Genomic DNA, 17,113 nt, shown 5'->3' with positions numbered 1-17,113 from the left:
AAGTTGAAAAAATTAGATTTAGGGCCTATCTGCATGGGGCGGGTGTAGCACAGTCGGTAAGAGGTTCCGCCGACTGCACGATCGATTGGAGGTTCGAATCTGCCCTAGTGCTCACCAAGCCTTTCATCCCTCCGGGGTCGATAAATCGGTGCCAGACTTGTCTGGGAGGATAAAAACGCTGACTTGACACATCGGCTAGCCCCCTCAAGTCATTGTATAGGCCAGTTACAAGTTCGTAAATCTCAAACGATTCTGAATTGAAGTGAACGTGGTGGCGGATCCCAAGCGGATTGATCAACGCCAGACTCTTTATCCTTTATCCTTTACCCGCATTCAAAAAAGCAACCAGCACAAAATCTCCAAACTTTTAATTTGAAAAAAGTAGAATACCTTAGCATGACTGTGATAAAACTCAGTGCTTTACGATCACTTCTTAGACTTCACAACTTAATATCTTACTGTATCATTTATCACCTTTTTTTGAAATAAAAATAGTGACTGCACTTTCCAAACCCAACGGTTTTTCTAACACGTTGCCGCTTGCAAATGCTGTGTTTAGGAATCTGACGTGATTCAACAATGTAGCGTTTATAGTCCCTCTGAGTGAGGTCTCCAGCGGCTATCTAAAAGGATTATTTCTCTTTTTTCTGCAGTTGTACTAAACACACATACCACACACAAATCCACACATATACACATACATTAACACCAAAACTGACATACTGTACTACTAAATAACTTCAAGCCATTCAAATATTTTTGGTATATTCGCAACTTATTTCCTGGCATCGAAAATCCTAAGAATGTGCACGATGTAAAAGAAAACTTTTCAGATGACAGTTCTAATATTCTTAACAGCGACCCATTCCTTTTTTCCTGAAGCAATACCAATGATAGAGGATAGCAATCTGAGAACTACTGGACTTTAATGAAAAATCCATGCATTCCAAAGTCTACCATTTCCACACAATTTCTTCCTAAGAAGATCCATCATCTTTTAGGGAAAAGATCTAAGGCTCGGTGTAGTTGTGTAAGGTAGCGTGCTCGAAGCGTCCCAGTGCAGCCAGAGGTTGTGATAGTGGTCCTCACCTACTGCAACAGTACAGCAGAGATAAGTAAAGGTCCCACCTCGATTTAAACACCTGGTTCCATTCTTCGAGCGCAGTTGATAGAGCATTTGCACAAGGTTTCATGTAGTTTTGACCCGATTGTAGATCATGGATGAATATCGATTAGGCACTGCCGCCTTTGTACCCATAACCGTTTTCAGGGTGGCGTGAAAACAGATTGTCTGTATTCCTTCTCTGTGTATTCACTCAATCTTCTATTTGTTTATACTTTCGTTCTTATCATTCCTCTTGCACTCTACCATATTGTAGTCCACCAATGTGGGGGAAAATGTCGTTGGGAGGGGGGGAGGCACTCAATGGCGCCCTTATTTCCCGTCTAATTTACTTTTTTTCTCTTAGTAACTTAACTTTACATGTCATAGATCCTCTAAGGCTAATGCTTAGGCCTTAGGGCCCCGATTGATTTGATTATTTACTTCAAGAGATAAGGGCGCCACTGAGTCCCCCAACGACACTTTACCCCTTATGTGTCTTGCACTTAATTATTTAAATTTATTCAGGAAGAAGCATTGTCTTTCAGTTGAGTAAATGTAAAAAAGAGAAGTTCTGGACAGGAAATACAAAATTAAAGAACCAAGCCACAGGCAACATGTTGTTGTCAATTCCGCCTTCAGCTGCATCCGCTCATCAACCTATCGATGAGATGGAAAGAATGTATGCTTAAAGGCATCACCCCACGAATCTGGGGTGGTGCCGGTTTCAGGTGGGTTATCCCTATACGGAGTCGTGGATTATGGGGACGTGGGTGGTTCCGTTCATTTCTTCCTTACGGCTTCGAGCGTTATGGAGCGCCATTTTCTACGACGAGTTCGATTGGAGCGCGCCAGCCGTGTGCACACGCCGATCTTCCGGGCCGTCGTTTACGGTAATTGGGAAGAAATGGACGGAATCACCCTGCTCCCCATAATTTATGACCCCGTATACGCAGAACCCACTCTGTTTCTACAAGGTGATTGCTTATTACCTCAGACTTGTAGCCGTCATGAATTGCGCTTTGATTCTGTCCTATCTTGCACTTTTACCACTTTAACCTATTTAACACTTTTACCTATTATACTAACTATAGTTATCTGGAATGGAGATGCCTATGTTTCGTTGAATGCTTAAGCTACACACTTCAGCGATATTTCAATAGTTATCATTGGTACTGTACGTTAGAATATTACAGTTTTTTTTTTTAAATGGGGGCTGCTGAATTTCGTTAAAACTCATGAAGACCAGAAAGATAGAACTCGCCTGGTTTTTTTTTATTTTTATTTTGATCTGTTACGTCGAGTGTTATTGTACTGTACTAGTTTCGGGAAAAAATGAAAAGAACAGAGAAGAAAGGAGGAGCGGGTAGAGTTCAAGTACGTACTTTGTGTTTTTTATACGTTCTTTGGTGAGAGGCGCAGTGATGCCACCGAACAGCACGGTAAAGAGCCGTTTTTATCGAAACGGTCCGGAATCAGTTTTTGACAGAAACGGAATTTTTTGCATTTAACGTAAAAGACTTTGATGGGAACATCTGCTATCCAGACAATGACAAATTTTCGTATTAATTGTTTAAAAAAAAACAATTTCGAGGCGGACAGATTTTGTCTATATTTGATCGACATTTGGTGTTTCGAACTATCCTGGTTTCTTTTGCAGCCTAATTGAGAAAAAAGATGAATTTATCCTCCTGTTTTTGATTTTTTTTTTCGACCCGCTTCTGAGAGGACCTCCAAGGATCAAGATTCGAAACCAAGGTTTTTTTTTATGCTCTATCAAAATGTGGCAGCGGATATTTCGACTGCTCTACCGTAATCATGCGACGAAGAAAGATGCTAATTTCGGATTATCGGCTTAACGTGAAAATCTGCGTGACTTCAAGCAATGTCCAAAAACTCAGCTCATACTTTATAAAAATTCATATGGTCTAAAGTATTTTATACAGAAGGATTGTCCTTATCCAGAAGTTGGTCCGACTTTTCCCAAGTTTCTTCGTTTTTTTTTTCTAAAATTCAGAATTCGTTCTATTTTTTAAGTTTTCGTGTTTCTCCATCAACTTTTATTTAAAAAAAAGCTCTCTAAAAAGTTAATTGTAATTCTAATTAATGTAATTTGTGATTTAATTAAATTAATAAAATCATCCTTACTTGTCTTTCCAAGTTTTTTTTTTGGACCATGTTACAAATGTTTACTTCAAACATTTATAACATGGTCCAAAAAACAAAATATGATCAGCTCAGCACTAATTTCCAGTCAGGATTAATGTTAAACGCTAAAATCTTCTCCAAGTGGAGCATAAATGCTGTAGGTATCGCAATTTTGGAAAAAAATTACCAGTGGAGGATATTTCTCAATTAGTTTTCCCTCTGTTTGTATAATTCAAGATTCCGCCGGAGATCGAAGTATTGACCGTCTCTATTTACAGTCAAGGAGTAAAATTGTATGCAAGTAGTAGTAGCAACAAATGGAAATGCCTTAGAACGTGTCCTGCATCGTTTTCAGTTGTTTTTGTGGTTCTGCAAAAATCAAGAAATCAATCAATTGTGTCGCTCGCTTCCTTAGGAACATCTCCATGTTTTGAATTTGTATGTGCACATATGTACTAACACACTTCTCTAATTATTGCAGTGAGCTATCTGGTACGTCTATATTATATTATATAATTTTAGTTTACCTATAGCATTATATACTAGTATTTATTACAGCACTATTTGTTGTTAATAATTACTACATTATAATATTTTATTTTGATATTTATTAGGTGTCTAGCATTCTAGTCGTTTTCAGGAGAGTTTTTTTCCCCAACTACACGCTTGACCCTACTTACGCAACCGCTCTAGGATTCAGGTCGTGAGTCAGCTGCGCGATGTATCCGTTTCTTTGAGGTGATTGGTTCCCTTAAGGAGGACATGTATAGAAATGGGAGACTTTGGAATGCATGAATGCTGCATTAAAGATAAATATCTCTCGAGTCACCACCAAACGCCGTTGCTATTGCTGCTCCAAAAAGAAAAAGGAAGAACAGCTAGCTGTTCGGAATATTAGAGCCACTGTCTAAAGAATGTTCTCCTAAATCCTAATTTAGAGATTAAGATGTCGAAAAAATAGGTTATGAGTCTTCTATGATATGTACTCTATAGTCTAGTCTTCTATGACTACAGGGAAGTTGTTGGGTAGTACAGTTATGTCGCTTTGGTAATGTTTCAGGTGATAATGTGTTTGTGTAATTACTTCTTACTATCACAATATGACGAATTTATGCCGAATTTATTTGTTTGTTAACTCAATCCTGTTTAACCTCTTTCACGAATTCATTCTTTCATTAACCCAATCAATGTTCCAATCCTGCTGCGTTTCTTTTTTTTCATGAAGTTCTGCTCAATCTGATTCATTCACTCGTTTTTCTTCCACTTTCCACTCAGTTCAATTACAAATCGTCCTGAGTTCTTTTATAGCCGTTGTCAATAATAACAGTAAGTCGGACATTCATTTACTGAATGGTTCTTACAGATGTTTGCTGATTCAAATACCCTGTATATCTTAGGAAAAGTGAAAATAAATCCCTCGATTAGTATCTAGCCCACTGCGATCTTTGGCTAACTTCTATGTATCTGATTGTCGTTTAGTTACACAACATTACATAGTGGAGGGAACTTTTTGTTTTCAGGAAAGAAACAATCGTTGAGTTAAAATGACTACTGAAGCATACATATGTCCGCAGAATATCGTTTCTGATCTTGGGCAGACGATTAAAAAAACCGCTGTTCTGCTCTTTGCGTGGATATGTCGGATGTGTCGAACCGAAAGAGTCGAAAAGGCCGCTTATCGCAGTTTTCCGCGGCTGGTTATAAAGGCGTGGCGCAGCAGAGCCGCATCGCCGTATTGATCACATTTCTACGTCATGCATCATCATCCGTACTCCACACACTTTACCGCAATTCCTGAACATTCCGAGAACAACTATGTGAAGGAAATGTCCACTCTGACCAGCTCATCAGTAAGTGACTTTCTCTAGATTTGTACCAACTTACTGCACTATTTCTGCACTCACTTTCGAAAGTAACATTCAATTTCTCTTCTCGTTCTTTTTTTTTTGCTGTCTTTGAATGAGAGTCAACTTTCTTTTTTTCTAGGAATGCTGGTGTTGCGTTTGTTGAGCCTGCAGGGAACGCCGTGGACACCGTTTCCACAAATGATCAACCCGTATTCAATTCATCATTTGACCAACCATATTGCTATCCTACTACCATAAATCTACCGGAATTCGCAACTTTATATACGTCGACAACACCATTAAGCTTCATCTATGAATCTCCTTGCTTAGCACCTCCTCCCGTTGTCTCTGATTCGCATGGGGATTCGAGCGCAAGACCTGAGGTAACTATAAATTTTGTATTTCCTCAAGACATTCTTAGAACTTGCAGTTATTGGTTTCTTTTTTTGCATTACACTTTATTACATAACAATTTGTTCTTCCCTCATTCTTTCTGTTTTACATTGTAGAACCAAAGAAAGGAAGAAAAAAAAACTGAATTTTATCTAAATACGCACGAGGTTATGCATAGCCGTACGCAACGTGGTATGCTGTTGAGCGTAATCCTTCTTCCAACTTTTTGCGTTTATGGAATTCACCCATTGAAATGATAGTTTTTCTAAGTTCTACTAACGGATCCAAGCACTTCTTTAACTAGTATCCTTGCGCTTATGATTTTATACAACGTTTTGCCCATGAGTTTCTTTCAAAATTTGATGCCCACTGAAACATTGCATAGCTATGGATACAATTCTGCTCTGTAGTAGTCGCCTGTCTCTAAGTGTTGTAATTTCTTAAAGGTTTATCAAACTTTCTGGCTTGAATGGAAAGTTAGACAACCAAATATTTTGTATATTTTAACAGTGCAAAAAAGTAATTTGAGATTAAAAATTCAACCCTTTGAAATTTTGTTTTAGACATAGATAGGCCTTTGTAAAATCCTTTTTTTTCCTCTGTTCTCAGAATGAATACTACCATACTGATGTTGCTGGATTAGGCTGCCGATTTTCTCGGTAACGATGGAGAGAGGCTGTATGATCAGTTCACTGAGATATAGGGACTAGTTCTCCTACTGATTTTAACGCAGTGGAGAATCTTCTGAATAGAATAGAATAGTTGGATACAGAATCTGGAGATATCTTAGTTATGAACTTTTTTAGGAGCAGCAAATCTACGAAGAGATAGTGAGAGAATGTCACGAAATCGAACAGCGTTGGTTATCTTCGCCTTCCAATTCGACCGCTTCCAGCGTTTGTTTTTTTTTTTCAACTTTCTTTACTATATTCTTCTTTCTTTATTCTTTTTCTATATTAAGAATATTCTTTACTTTGCAGGAAACAGGTTTAATATGATTTATTGGTTTCAGTCGCAGTATTCTTCTGATCCTGAATCACCACCACAATTAGTGTGGAAACTGGAGAAGCGGGAAAAGAAAAAGGTGCAATACTATTATTAACATCTATTTTCCTACTTTTTTTCTTTTCTAGTACTTCTCGAATTGTGGTGAGAGTTCAAGTGTTTTTGGTTCTTGTCTTCCCTTCCTTTTGTTGTGTAGAAGAACAAGATTTTAAAGGCTCAAAACCGTACTGCCGCTCTCAGATATCGTGAAAAGAAAAAGCTGGATAAAGAGAAGAAAACAAGTGAAATAGTTTCACTCACTCAAAGAAATCAAGAGCTGAGATCAAAGGTGAGTTTCTTCTGATGAAAATCTTTTTAAACCCACTCTTCTGTTTTGTGAGTGTGGTACATAATTTTCATTGTACATGTCAGCGACATTTAGTAAAACTACCGCATTGCGACCTGTTCCCCCTTTGGCAACATTTATGTGACGAACTGAACACTGAATAATATATCACATTGAAGGTGCTAGAGGTCAGCGGAGAGGTTGCTATCCTGAAGAAACTCTTGGTGGAGCTGAATATATACCACGAATGATCGGCGTTTTTGGGATTCGGCTTTCTATATAGTACCTGTTTACTATGCTACTATACTTTTCCTCTTCGCCTAAAATTTGTGTTTTATCCTTTTTTCCTGTAAATTACTTGGTGCAACGGCGTTCCTAGATTGAAGAGCAGGGAATATTTCTGTGCACTTCACAATTTTAAAATAAATATGATACTTCCACGTTATCGATTGCTGAACTCAAAAAATTTGTCCGTGAAAGGAGCACAGAAATAATTGACAACTTTATCGATTGGTAAACTCCTAACTTTGAATGTTCCGAGCACCTACTTTTCTGCTAGGTTCGGATCTTCTCAGCCAATGATAGAAAATAAGTCCCTTCTGTTACTACTTTTGTGCAGTGCCGACGCGTTATTTTGAGTGTTTCCAAAGTGTGTATCTTTCTCCTTTTTTTTTACAGATTGACCCAGAAAAAAGTAACCCGGCTTCATTACTGTTGAACGTTAAAGGTACGCAGGTGCAGTGGTAAATAGATATGTATATTCATTTGCTGATCAATTCTGTTCAGATGAATAAAAACCATTCATTTGCTCGGCGGAGGCGTGCAACTTTTTCGTGAATCACCTTGTGTGAAGTAGGAGTTTTTTTTTTTTGGAAATACATGTTTTACATAACAGCCGAAAGCAAAAGTTTAGAGTGACTTAATCTCAGAAATGTGCAAGATGTAGGGCAGAAATGTTGATTCCCTTGAAATTCTACTTATTTACCCTTTAGAAAGATAATAGAGATGATTTTGTTTCGAGATTTTAGTAGAGCAATGGACTGGATTATCTCTCCAAACCTTATGTGGTTGTTAATGGATGTTTGCAAGAAAATTTGCAGCAAACACCTCTCCTCAGCAGTTTTTTTTTCTGAATTCTACTGCATAGTGTACCATCTATCATTGTCAATGAATAGAATGACTTGTGTTTGGACAGCGCCTCCCTCAAACACTTGAGAAGCAGAGGAGCAGGCAGTGATGGTGAGTTGAAGAAGGGCGAGGATGACTTGAAGAGGGTAATGCGGAACTGGCACTTAAACAGAAGGAGAGAGGGAATGTTGCATTGTTTTCTTCTGTCCCGTCAAGGTCACCTGCACTATCAGTACTTTGAACGCACAGGTGTAACTTACATGAACCTACGCCACCCTCATTTGCCGCTCACTCCAGTTTTAATAAAAAGCAGCGACAATGCATACAAATCTCAAGTCGAAGATTTAATCCAACGGAAACGACTGCAAAAAAAAACGATCATCTTAAAACAATTATTATATCCGTGACATATAAATAATCAAATTGCTCATGTCTTTGAATCTTGGCATGTTGAAACGTTAGCTGTTATTTAATAAAGATGATCAATACCAATCTTGGCTACAGCTCAAGAAAATCAATTAAAATCAAGTTGCTACTCAGATGTATTGAACCACTGGTAGTCTCACTACCTCAACTTTACAAAATAGGACAGAAGTGGTTTATATTAAGAGGATGTTATTTAGATCTTTTTTTAAAATGAAGTTACGTTAGGTACAGATCGAGGATATTTAAATGAACTTAATTGTAACTGCAGATTATAGGTGGGCAACCTACATCCAATATTTTCGTCACCATACCACGTTTTCTTGACTTTGAGTAAAATGCAGAGTTTGGAGCTAACGTTCAAACTACAGAATATTTCCACTAGCAGAATGAGGGTGTTCATTTTGTGTTAAATATCTGGAGAATCTCATATCACTAGGAATAAAAGGATAAGCAAATTATTACTACTCAATCTGACTATCCACTGCTCTTTACTGCTACTTTATTTGGGGGTTGATCCAGATTCGAGCAGAAGTGGCTGTCAACCTGACTATCCACTGCTCTTACTTGTCCATTCAAAGAAGCCCCGAAAACCATCTTCTCGAGTGTTGAGTGTGATGCGCAACATTATTTCCTCATGTTTACCCACTCTAAAAGAGCTACTCACAACCAATTAGGCATATGTACGTGCTGTGGACCGTTCGGAAATGCTACCCGGCCGCGTGCGCTAACATAAGAGACACGACTGGACATCTTCACCTCATCGAAACATGTAAATAAATGTCACTTCTTATTGGGTTGAGGAACAAATCGTGGCCGTTTTTTTTCATACTCAAAAAAGCAATCAGAAAAACATTTTGGATAACAATAATAAGCATCGAAAATACTATCGATGAATAGCTGAAAAACATTACGAATAATAGAAGAAACAATAACGGAGAGTATGTTCTTCATTCATTTACAGTAGTTTTTCTTGTCTAAAAAAATGGAAAAAAAAACAATGTTTCTCTCAACCTACAGCTATTGGTGGACCGTAATCCATCTTTGAGCTCAAAATTCCTTCTCAAAGAGAAAAGGCGTGCCATACTTTCTAAAAGTTTAAGGAAATAGCTTCGGTTCTAAAAAAGAAAGCAGTAAGAGATATCGAATTACTACGTTACCAAAGTATTCTAAGTCTCTTTGAGTCACCATGGAGCACAGGAAAAGTACAGTTTATCGGCAATCATCCGAATTCCAATGAATATTATCAGCAGCAAGTACTGCACCGTTGTCGATCGAAATTTGGAACGTGAAGCAGGTGTAAGAACTAACTTATCAGTTTTATCCAGGCGAAAAACTCCCACAGAATCCTAGCCGTTATTGAGGGAACTACGGATGTTACCAGATTTTATTGAATTTAAAAAAAAAATAAAAATCTCTTGATTCTATCTGATAAAATCTACAGACAGCGAGTGCCAACCCCATTTGTCAATGGCTACACCCACTTCTGCTCCCTTCCTTCATTTTTCAGTTACTAATGCTACTTCTCAGGGATTCTTTAATAGCAGAGAGGAGTAATGTTTTGAATTATGAGTAAAAGCTCTCAATAGTTGTGAGGATACCCATTGTGAGGGTGCTCATAGCCTTTCCTATCTATTAGACGGGTGAAACTACTATTTACGACAACGTCTTTGAGCGTTTATGAGCGATTATATGTAGTCAGTTCTTAAGACGACCTAGTTTTTCTCTAATTAGACTCCCAGAAGTATCATCCTTCAATTACACTACTTATTGAGTCACTTTCGCCATATATCGTTAGTTCGAGAGAGAGAGTTATGTGGACGTCAACACCCGTGTAACGAACAATCCGATTTTCTATTCCTGAAGTGTTAGAATGCTGAACTTAACCACACAGAAGAAATCTTGCACTGCTTACAACTTTTAATTTCTGCTTTCTATTAACATGGAAGTGCTGGAAACAAGTTGCCCTTTTCTGTGACCTATTTTGTGCGCATGGCAATTTTTTTAGGTTGAATTAAAAAGAGTTGGCAAAGCGCAATTGGATACAAAAGGAAATTTTTGAGGTAAGTAAATAGCTATTTTGTGCCTTTCCAAGAGGAAGGAATCTCGGAAGAACAAGATCTACAACTGTAGCTTGGCTTTAACTGTTAGGAAATACGTCGAAACTTCTTATTTCTACAACTACTGGTTGTTCTTAATCATTAAGCGAAAGCGGAAACTAACTGCAACTAGAGATATGAGACATTTCGTCTGCGCAAGATAAAAAAAAAAACAGATATATAGTGCGCATTTGAGAATTAGTTTAAGGATATTCTTAGTAAGGCCTCAAAAAATTTGCATAGTTTCCGAATGGTGTTCGAGCGCGATGGCAGCAGCACTTCTGCGAATTCGCAACAAGGAACGTACAATTGTTCGTAGGAGAGGTCTATTCACTGCTGCCAGAAGAAAAAAGAGCATTTTTAAAAGCAACAAAGAAGAACTTCTGCAGACGCTCTTTGAACAGCGCATTGCAAATCCTTTCCTCTTTGCATTTGCAACGGTATATCCCGCTTCATCAATGACTCGATGGTCACTTTTCATATTTGAAGCTTCCGTCCTTATAGTACGGAAGCTGCATAAGATGAGTAATATTCTACGCAAACATTTAAAACTGCGTACTCTACGTTCTGTTCGTCCTCTATTCCTGCATTCCTTATTTTCCTGATTAGTTTTTTGATGTTCCAATCCCACAAAAAGAGGGAAAAAATGGTGATCAGTGGAATTGGGATGAATGGAAACTATCGAGCTGATCTAGTATGAAAATCTTCCGATTATGAACCACGGATGAGGACTAGTAAGAGTTGTAGCGCAATTTTGACAATTTTACATTTTATAAAAGATTTTCGAGTTTTTCATTCGGTTATTCTGTCGTCTGTACATTGTAGAACTCGTAAACTCGTTTCGCCACCATTGTATGCAGAATTAGCAGAAGCTTTCTTTAAATTGTTTTTCTTTTATTCTGGCTAGGCTCATCCATAGTGGTGTAGATCTGCTGCTGGTAATGAAGAAGATTTTTGTGTTGAAAAAAGAGACCACATGACTCTCTCAATTTGTCAAAATTACTTCATGAAATTAAACTTTTGTAAAAACACGGACAAAGAAGGTGAAATAATGAGAGGAATCTTCGGTAAAATGCAACATAAAACTCCTTTGAAAAGATACGCGTTCAGCCGCCACGGAATATTTCTAGAAGTTTTTTACTGACTATGGACTCAATCATTCCGCAATCATAGACTATCACCAGTGAAATAAGTGGTCTGTTTCTAAAAATATAGTAGAGAACGAGGATATGTCTTTTTTTTAACGAGGAACTCATGTTTTTCTAACCTTTTTATTTGCCATGTATTCCAACGGTTTACTGGTTGCTGAAAATTGATCATCCGTACTAAAGCTTCTGTTTTTTTTCCAAAGAAATACTTCGTTGTTGTTCTTTGTTCTTGTTGCACTTTCCGGATCAACAGCGATCTGTAGAACCCGAACTAAGATTTCGTTTTGACGATTCTGCCCTTGCAGTGACCATTACCGGCCCATTGAATTCGATTTTCATGAGGACAGAGAGTGACGAAGTCCAGCAGGTGCACTACTTCGACCGTTAGCTATTTTTTATGAGCACACCGCGATGAGACACGTCTCCAGCATGGTCATAATCTCTGGCGTAATCTAGCCGTTCATGCGCCGCCCCCACAATGGTCTACGCCCTCTCGCACCTCGACGATCCCTCCAGCTGTGTGCACCTCCAGCCATCACCATAGTCGAACCAGTGACTCCGCCCATTCCTTGTCCTATTATTGCTTCCGAAATCCCTGTGTGCTCATTCGGGTACTCAAGCTCACTGTTTGCTGCACTCGACTACAACAACCTGACCCGGAAAAGCAGGTCCTCCGAAAACTGCTAATTGATTGATTGCTGATTGACCTGCATTTGACCTGCGGTGTCTATAGGACGTGTTGCACCTGCTACCTATTCTGGCGGCCGCTCGGAAACCAGGCTTAAGTCCGTGGTTCTGGAGCGCCTATGCACTACTATGCGATCAGTCCTCATCGTTAGCAGCCTGCTAATTAGTAGAGGTGAGTGGTCCAGAATGTTGTCCCTCTTCCATAAAGATGTATACATCAATCAAATCGACCATATACGGTCCGCACGGAATTCTTTGCTGTTATGCTGGGCGCTAGAGGTCACAAGATCTCAATCTCACCTCTCGCAAAAAGGTTAATGACTCTGAGTCAATACTGCTGTTATTGTTCAAGACACAGCACTGTAAGGCAGGAAATCAGGGACCAAGATGGTCACCTCCATGAGACAGCGCCTATGATGTTTTTGTTTGTTTTAGTGGATATCTTGTCCTCGACCCTAAGTGGTCAAGGTGAAAGAAATGGTGAAAAGGTTAGTGATGTTTGAATATCAGCAGATTATTTTCCAGTTAACCTTGGACTGGCCCACCCGAATAGACTCTATTCCTACTAACAACAAAATCAGATGGTTAATTGCCTATTCGTCTTTGTAGGTGAAGAATTAGCTACGATGCCATGAACTGACATTTTGTTCCTGTAGGTTCCGCATGCATATGGTGACAATATTTCTCTCTATCTCTCTAGCAAATTCAAGGTATGATTCAAGGAACAATCTTCTTGCGATTTATCTGTCAAAGGGACTTAGCTGCTCCTTCTGCGATCCACCATTGTATCCATGAAACGGCGAACCGCTAAAAACCCCTTCTCTATCCAGGTGACCCGAAACAAATGAACGTATGCCGTGTCCTGGCGGTGATTGCCATGTGAATAGGCGGATAATAGAAGGATTGTGTCTCGGGATCATTGGAATCGTAATTAGTGAGGATAATCCGCCGAATAATCACCATGCTACATGAGCGCACATGAACGGATGTATGCAGACTTTGTTCCATTGTTTGTGCCGATATTCCTTCATCATTATGAATCACATCGTTTCGAATTTGACATCAGATGTTGTCAGAAATAGTGGCGGCTATTAAGGCCAACACAGTCTCCACAATCAATTCCACATCGATCTCCGAACAATCATCCAAATGCGAACAACATTGCGGTAGTGAACGCGAAAGGTTGCGCGATCAGGTATGCCGAACTGTGCGCAGGTTAATGTGTCAGTAATAGTCCTCTGGAACGTTCAGAAAAGAATATTTCGAATTTTATATGAACCTAATGGTTAACTATCTTCCCACTAGAATATTTCCCTACAAAAAATTGTTCTAGGAATTAATTTCCTACTAGCAAAAAGTATCTATTGTGTAAGTTATTCGCAGCAATAAAAGTTCAGGAATGCACATATTCTCATCAAAAGTCGCAAGGTCAACGTGAAATAGTGTTGAGAAAGATGCGAGCAGTCGAGTGCGTCACTTGAAAGGATCTCTACAGATTAGCTGTTTGATCTTCTCGAATTCAGGAATCTATGAAATCTATGAAACCCTTCGAATCTTCGAATCTATGAAACAAATCAATCTCATTACCGTCCTGTTCATACCTATGCTGTGGAGTACCGCAGATGTTTTTGTATCCCATCCGGTTATTCGTACACTTAAGTATTGAATATCATTGTGATCTAGTTCCCATCATGGAAACCAAAACGGCAATGTTGAGTCCATTTTGTTGGACTTTCCTGGGCCTATTGTGGATCGTAAGCAAACAACTTATATGGAACTGCACAGAAATAGCCGTAGTCTTTGGAACAACACCTTCGGAACTGAATTTATGGATAGTATCGAAGTGTTTTGAAAGTGCGAATAGAAATGACTATTTTACAAAAAAAAAATTGGGAACAGACTTTTTCTCTCGGAAAAGTACTACGCTACTACGTGGGCTGTTTCAGGAGAACATAGTGGTCATTATTTACATTTTTCAACTGTATGACCTTTCAATCATTTTTTTCCAAGTCCTTATTAAAATTCTTGCTACTCATTCATTTACTTTCAAGAAACACAGTTTATTGTTCTGTTCGATTTTTTTGTTTCACTTTTCTACAGAGAGACTTTTCTTTTCTTCTCTTTTCTGTTCTGTTTTTGTTTTCGTTTTTACACTTCGTAAATTCCAACCTAAATTTTCTGCATATTAACATCTTTAAACAGATTTATCCCCATTTTGACAGGCTCTTTTTGTATGATTCTTCAAATAGTTCATGCTAGGTTTTATTCAACATTAAGAGGCTAAGACATAAGAACTTTCAGACCTTTTAAATAAAAATAAGATAAGGACTATATAGAGCTCGACAACGTTTTCCAGGCAATACAACCTTTCCACACTTCTTTCTCTGCAACTCGTACACAAGCACTCTTTTCCTCTTTTTTTACGAGAACATCACTTTATTCCTTGAAGCACGTTACTCAGATATAGTTTATATTTTTCAACCCTTCATGGCTAGCACCTGAGTGTGCTCCAATTCCATACAGTAGTTATTTACGATTTTTGATGAGTTGTTCTCTTCTTCAGCCAAGAAATTCTCGAGTTCCTTCGTGTAGTAAATTCGCGGATGTGTAGCACAATCGGTAAGGGGCTCTCATTCCTCCGGTATCGATAAATTGACTAGAGTGGTCTGGTCAATTTATGAATGAAAGCACTGACATGATGCATTGGCTGGTTCCCGGAAGTCATGAACTCGCGTTCAGTAACCTCAAATCATTCCGAATTGAAGTCGATCGCATTGGCGTATCCTAAAGGGATTGGTCAACATCATGCACTGTATCTTTCATCTTCATTCTTCATGAAATTTCGTGAGATGATTTGAACTTATTGATTGATATGGTTGATCGATGGTGTTTCTTTATTCCTAGGTTGTTTTCTTTGAAACTAGCATAATATACCGCATCGCACAAATCTATTCGATCTCTCCAAGCTAACTCACTTTTACTTCCAAATTCCTGCGTTTTCCTTATTCTTCTTTCTAAAAATGCTCTTATTTTGGTACCAACATGGACAATACTTCCTCTTAGTATCTATCTGGGCGTTAGTTCGAACAAATTCCAATTCCCAAGGCGATATTTGCAGGTTTAGAGATGTGTCGATGTAAGTCGTAACAGCACACGCCTCATTGCGTTTTTACCCCTTCGAAAAGGTAGCCACCGCACCCGATCACTTAACGTCTTATGCTAGGAACTTCATGTCTCCGGAAAAAAAAACAAAGCGACATCCGAAAAGCGGTTCTCCGTCTCAAGTGCCTGTTTCTGTCGTGAAGACACACCGTATCATAGCGGAAACGAAAAACAAGGCGGTATTTAGCCAGGATGAGCGCTAGTGAGCGCTATTAGAATGTCACTGTTCTTTTGTCATTATGGACCGTCTGGTTTTCTTCGCACTAGGATGTGCATAGTTGGAGATGTCCACAGTTGGAGCTGGAGATCGAAGTCGTTTACTGTTCATGTGCTCAACTTGACCAAGTGAAATTTCTGAACCGGGAGCGAACAACGTGTATCTGTCGAGATCATCGATTTGATAGCCATACCGATAACTAGTCAGATAACTTGGAAATGTGCGCTACATACTTCTAACAAGTTCTGCATTTCTCGCCGTGTTTACAGAGCGGCTAAAAACAGCATTGGCACATCCTTTTATATCAATCAATAATTTAACGAACGATTTCTCCAAGAACATTTCGAAGCTGGACGCGGTTCTGGAGATTGAATTAAATTAAGTGATTGAAGAGAGTAGAACAATTATATCATTTTTCAATGATCCACGACTGTTAGTGGTAGAACTAGGGTCTAACATCTTTGCGTTTCGTCAGATCTTATGGATTTGCATAGGAAAGTACGTTTTCCACGGCAGTTAAGTGGAATTGGGGTGACAGGGCTCATAACTATTTTTGGTGGAGATCCTACGATCTTCAATTTTAGATATGCTGCCTTCATACGGTGGTTTATTCAAACTTAGCTTTCTGGGAAATGTTCGACTTTTGGAATTTCGTATGCAGCTGTTTAACACTTCGAGCGAGTTCCTAGAAGAGTAAGCTTATTTGTTTGGCCACTACTACTTACTGTTTGGCCACACAGAAATACAATAGAGGACCTAAATATGCCAGGATAGTGAAGTGGACTGTGGGATCAGAAAGTTGTGTTCTTTCTGAGCTAAGTGCACGATTGATGACTGTTGTTAGGATGACGATCTGCCACAATCTCACCAGGGAATATCCGTCGCAGTCGCATGTTTGTACATGACCTTCGCGCGATTGATAATTATTATGTGGGCTGTCGATTATTCCAGCGCTATGAGTGACAGCAATTGTGGAAGGAAAATATGAGGATTCATTCGTATGATTTCACTAGTTATCCAGAAGTTTGCAAGAATGATGCTTTTTCTAATCGGCGCACCCGTCTTCGTCCTCGATTTAGCCTCTAATGTCCTTCAAAGAGGCATCGTTTAGTGGTTTCCATCCTAACAGTCTAAAACATTGCGCATTCCCTTCCATGGTTAGAGACGACGTCTGTGAACTGAATTTGCAGCCTTTCTTGTGTATACGAACAAGGCCGACCTCTCGACCGCATCTCAAGTGCTTCACCGTGTAAGCGCGACCAAGTCAACTGAGGAAAATATTTCCGGAGTTCTTAGGACTTTCAACAGTCGAAAGCAGTACCTGGGAACAGGAAACGTAGTAAAAAGAAATGCCTCAAATAATATTGTTAAAGGGGATTCCTTCTATTCAGCTGATCATTGCGGCATGGCAAAAATAAATTCTGAATGC

General features: G+C 39.0%; 3 protein-coding genes across 4 annotated transcripts in view; all 3 read left to right on the top strand.

Moving 5' to 3' along the window:
• Positions 1-1,719: 1,719 nt before the first annotated feature.
• On the top strand, positions 1,720-7,614 carry RB195_021094 (uncharacterized protein; the record flags this gene model as incomplete). Of its 2 annotated transcripts, XM_064207656.1 has the most annotated exons (9): positions 4,887-4,947; positions 5,094-5,100; positions 5,237-5,480; positions 6,297-6,386; positions 6,503-6,574; positions 6,710-6,823; positions 7,000-7,044; positions 7,499-7,547; positions 7,607-7,614. In XM_064207656.1, 9 exons carry the CDS (start codon positions 4,887-4,889, stop codon positions 7,612-7,614), a joined length of 690 nt encoding a protein of 229 aa, XP_064063536.1. The 2 variants fall into 2 exon arrangements, with proteins under 2 accessions (XP_064063537.1, XP_064063536.1); XM_064207655.1 differs by lacking the exons at positions 4,887-4,947; positions 5,094-5,100; positions 7,499-7,547; positions 7,607-7,614 and adding an exon at positions 1,720-1,784 and having other exon boundaries at positions 7,000-7,071.
• Positions 7,615-12,080: 4,466 nt separating this feature from the next.
• RB195_021093 (uncharacterized protein) lies at positions 12,081-12,403 on the top strand (the record flags this gene model as incomplete). Its single annotated transcript, XM_064207654.1, has 2 exons — positions 12,081-12,286; positions 12,352-12,403. 2 exons carry the CDS (start codon positions 12,081-12,083, stop codon positions 12,401-12,403), a joined length of 258 nt encoding a protein of 85 aa, XP_064063535.1.
• A 31-nt stretch (positions 12,404-12,434) lies between these two features.
• The window catches only part of RB195_021092 (uncharacterized protein), a gene marked incomplete at both ends in the record, with an annotated part of 29,680 nt that continues 25,001 nt past the window's right edge, over positions 12,435-17,113 (top strand). The window contains one exon of the mRNA XM_064207653.1: positions 12,435-12,477. Within this exon, the coding sequence (XP_064063534.1) occupies positions 12,435-12,477 (43 nt within the window). The remainder of the gene's footprint in view (positions 12,478-17,113) is intronic.

Source organism: Necator americanus, chromosome X (assembly GCF_031761385.1).
Source record: "Necator americanus strain Aroian chromosome X, whole genome shotgun sequence".
NCBI lineage: Eukaryota > Metazoa > Nematoda > Chromadorea > Rhabditida > Ancylostomatidae > Necator > Necator americanus.
This window is presented reverse-complemented; position numbering and strand designations above follow the sequence as displayed.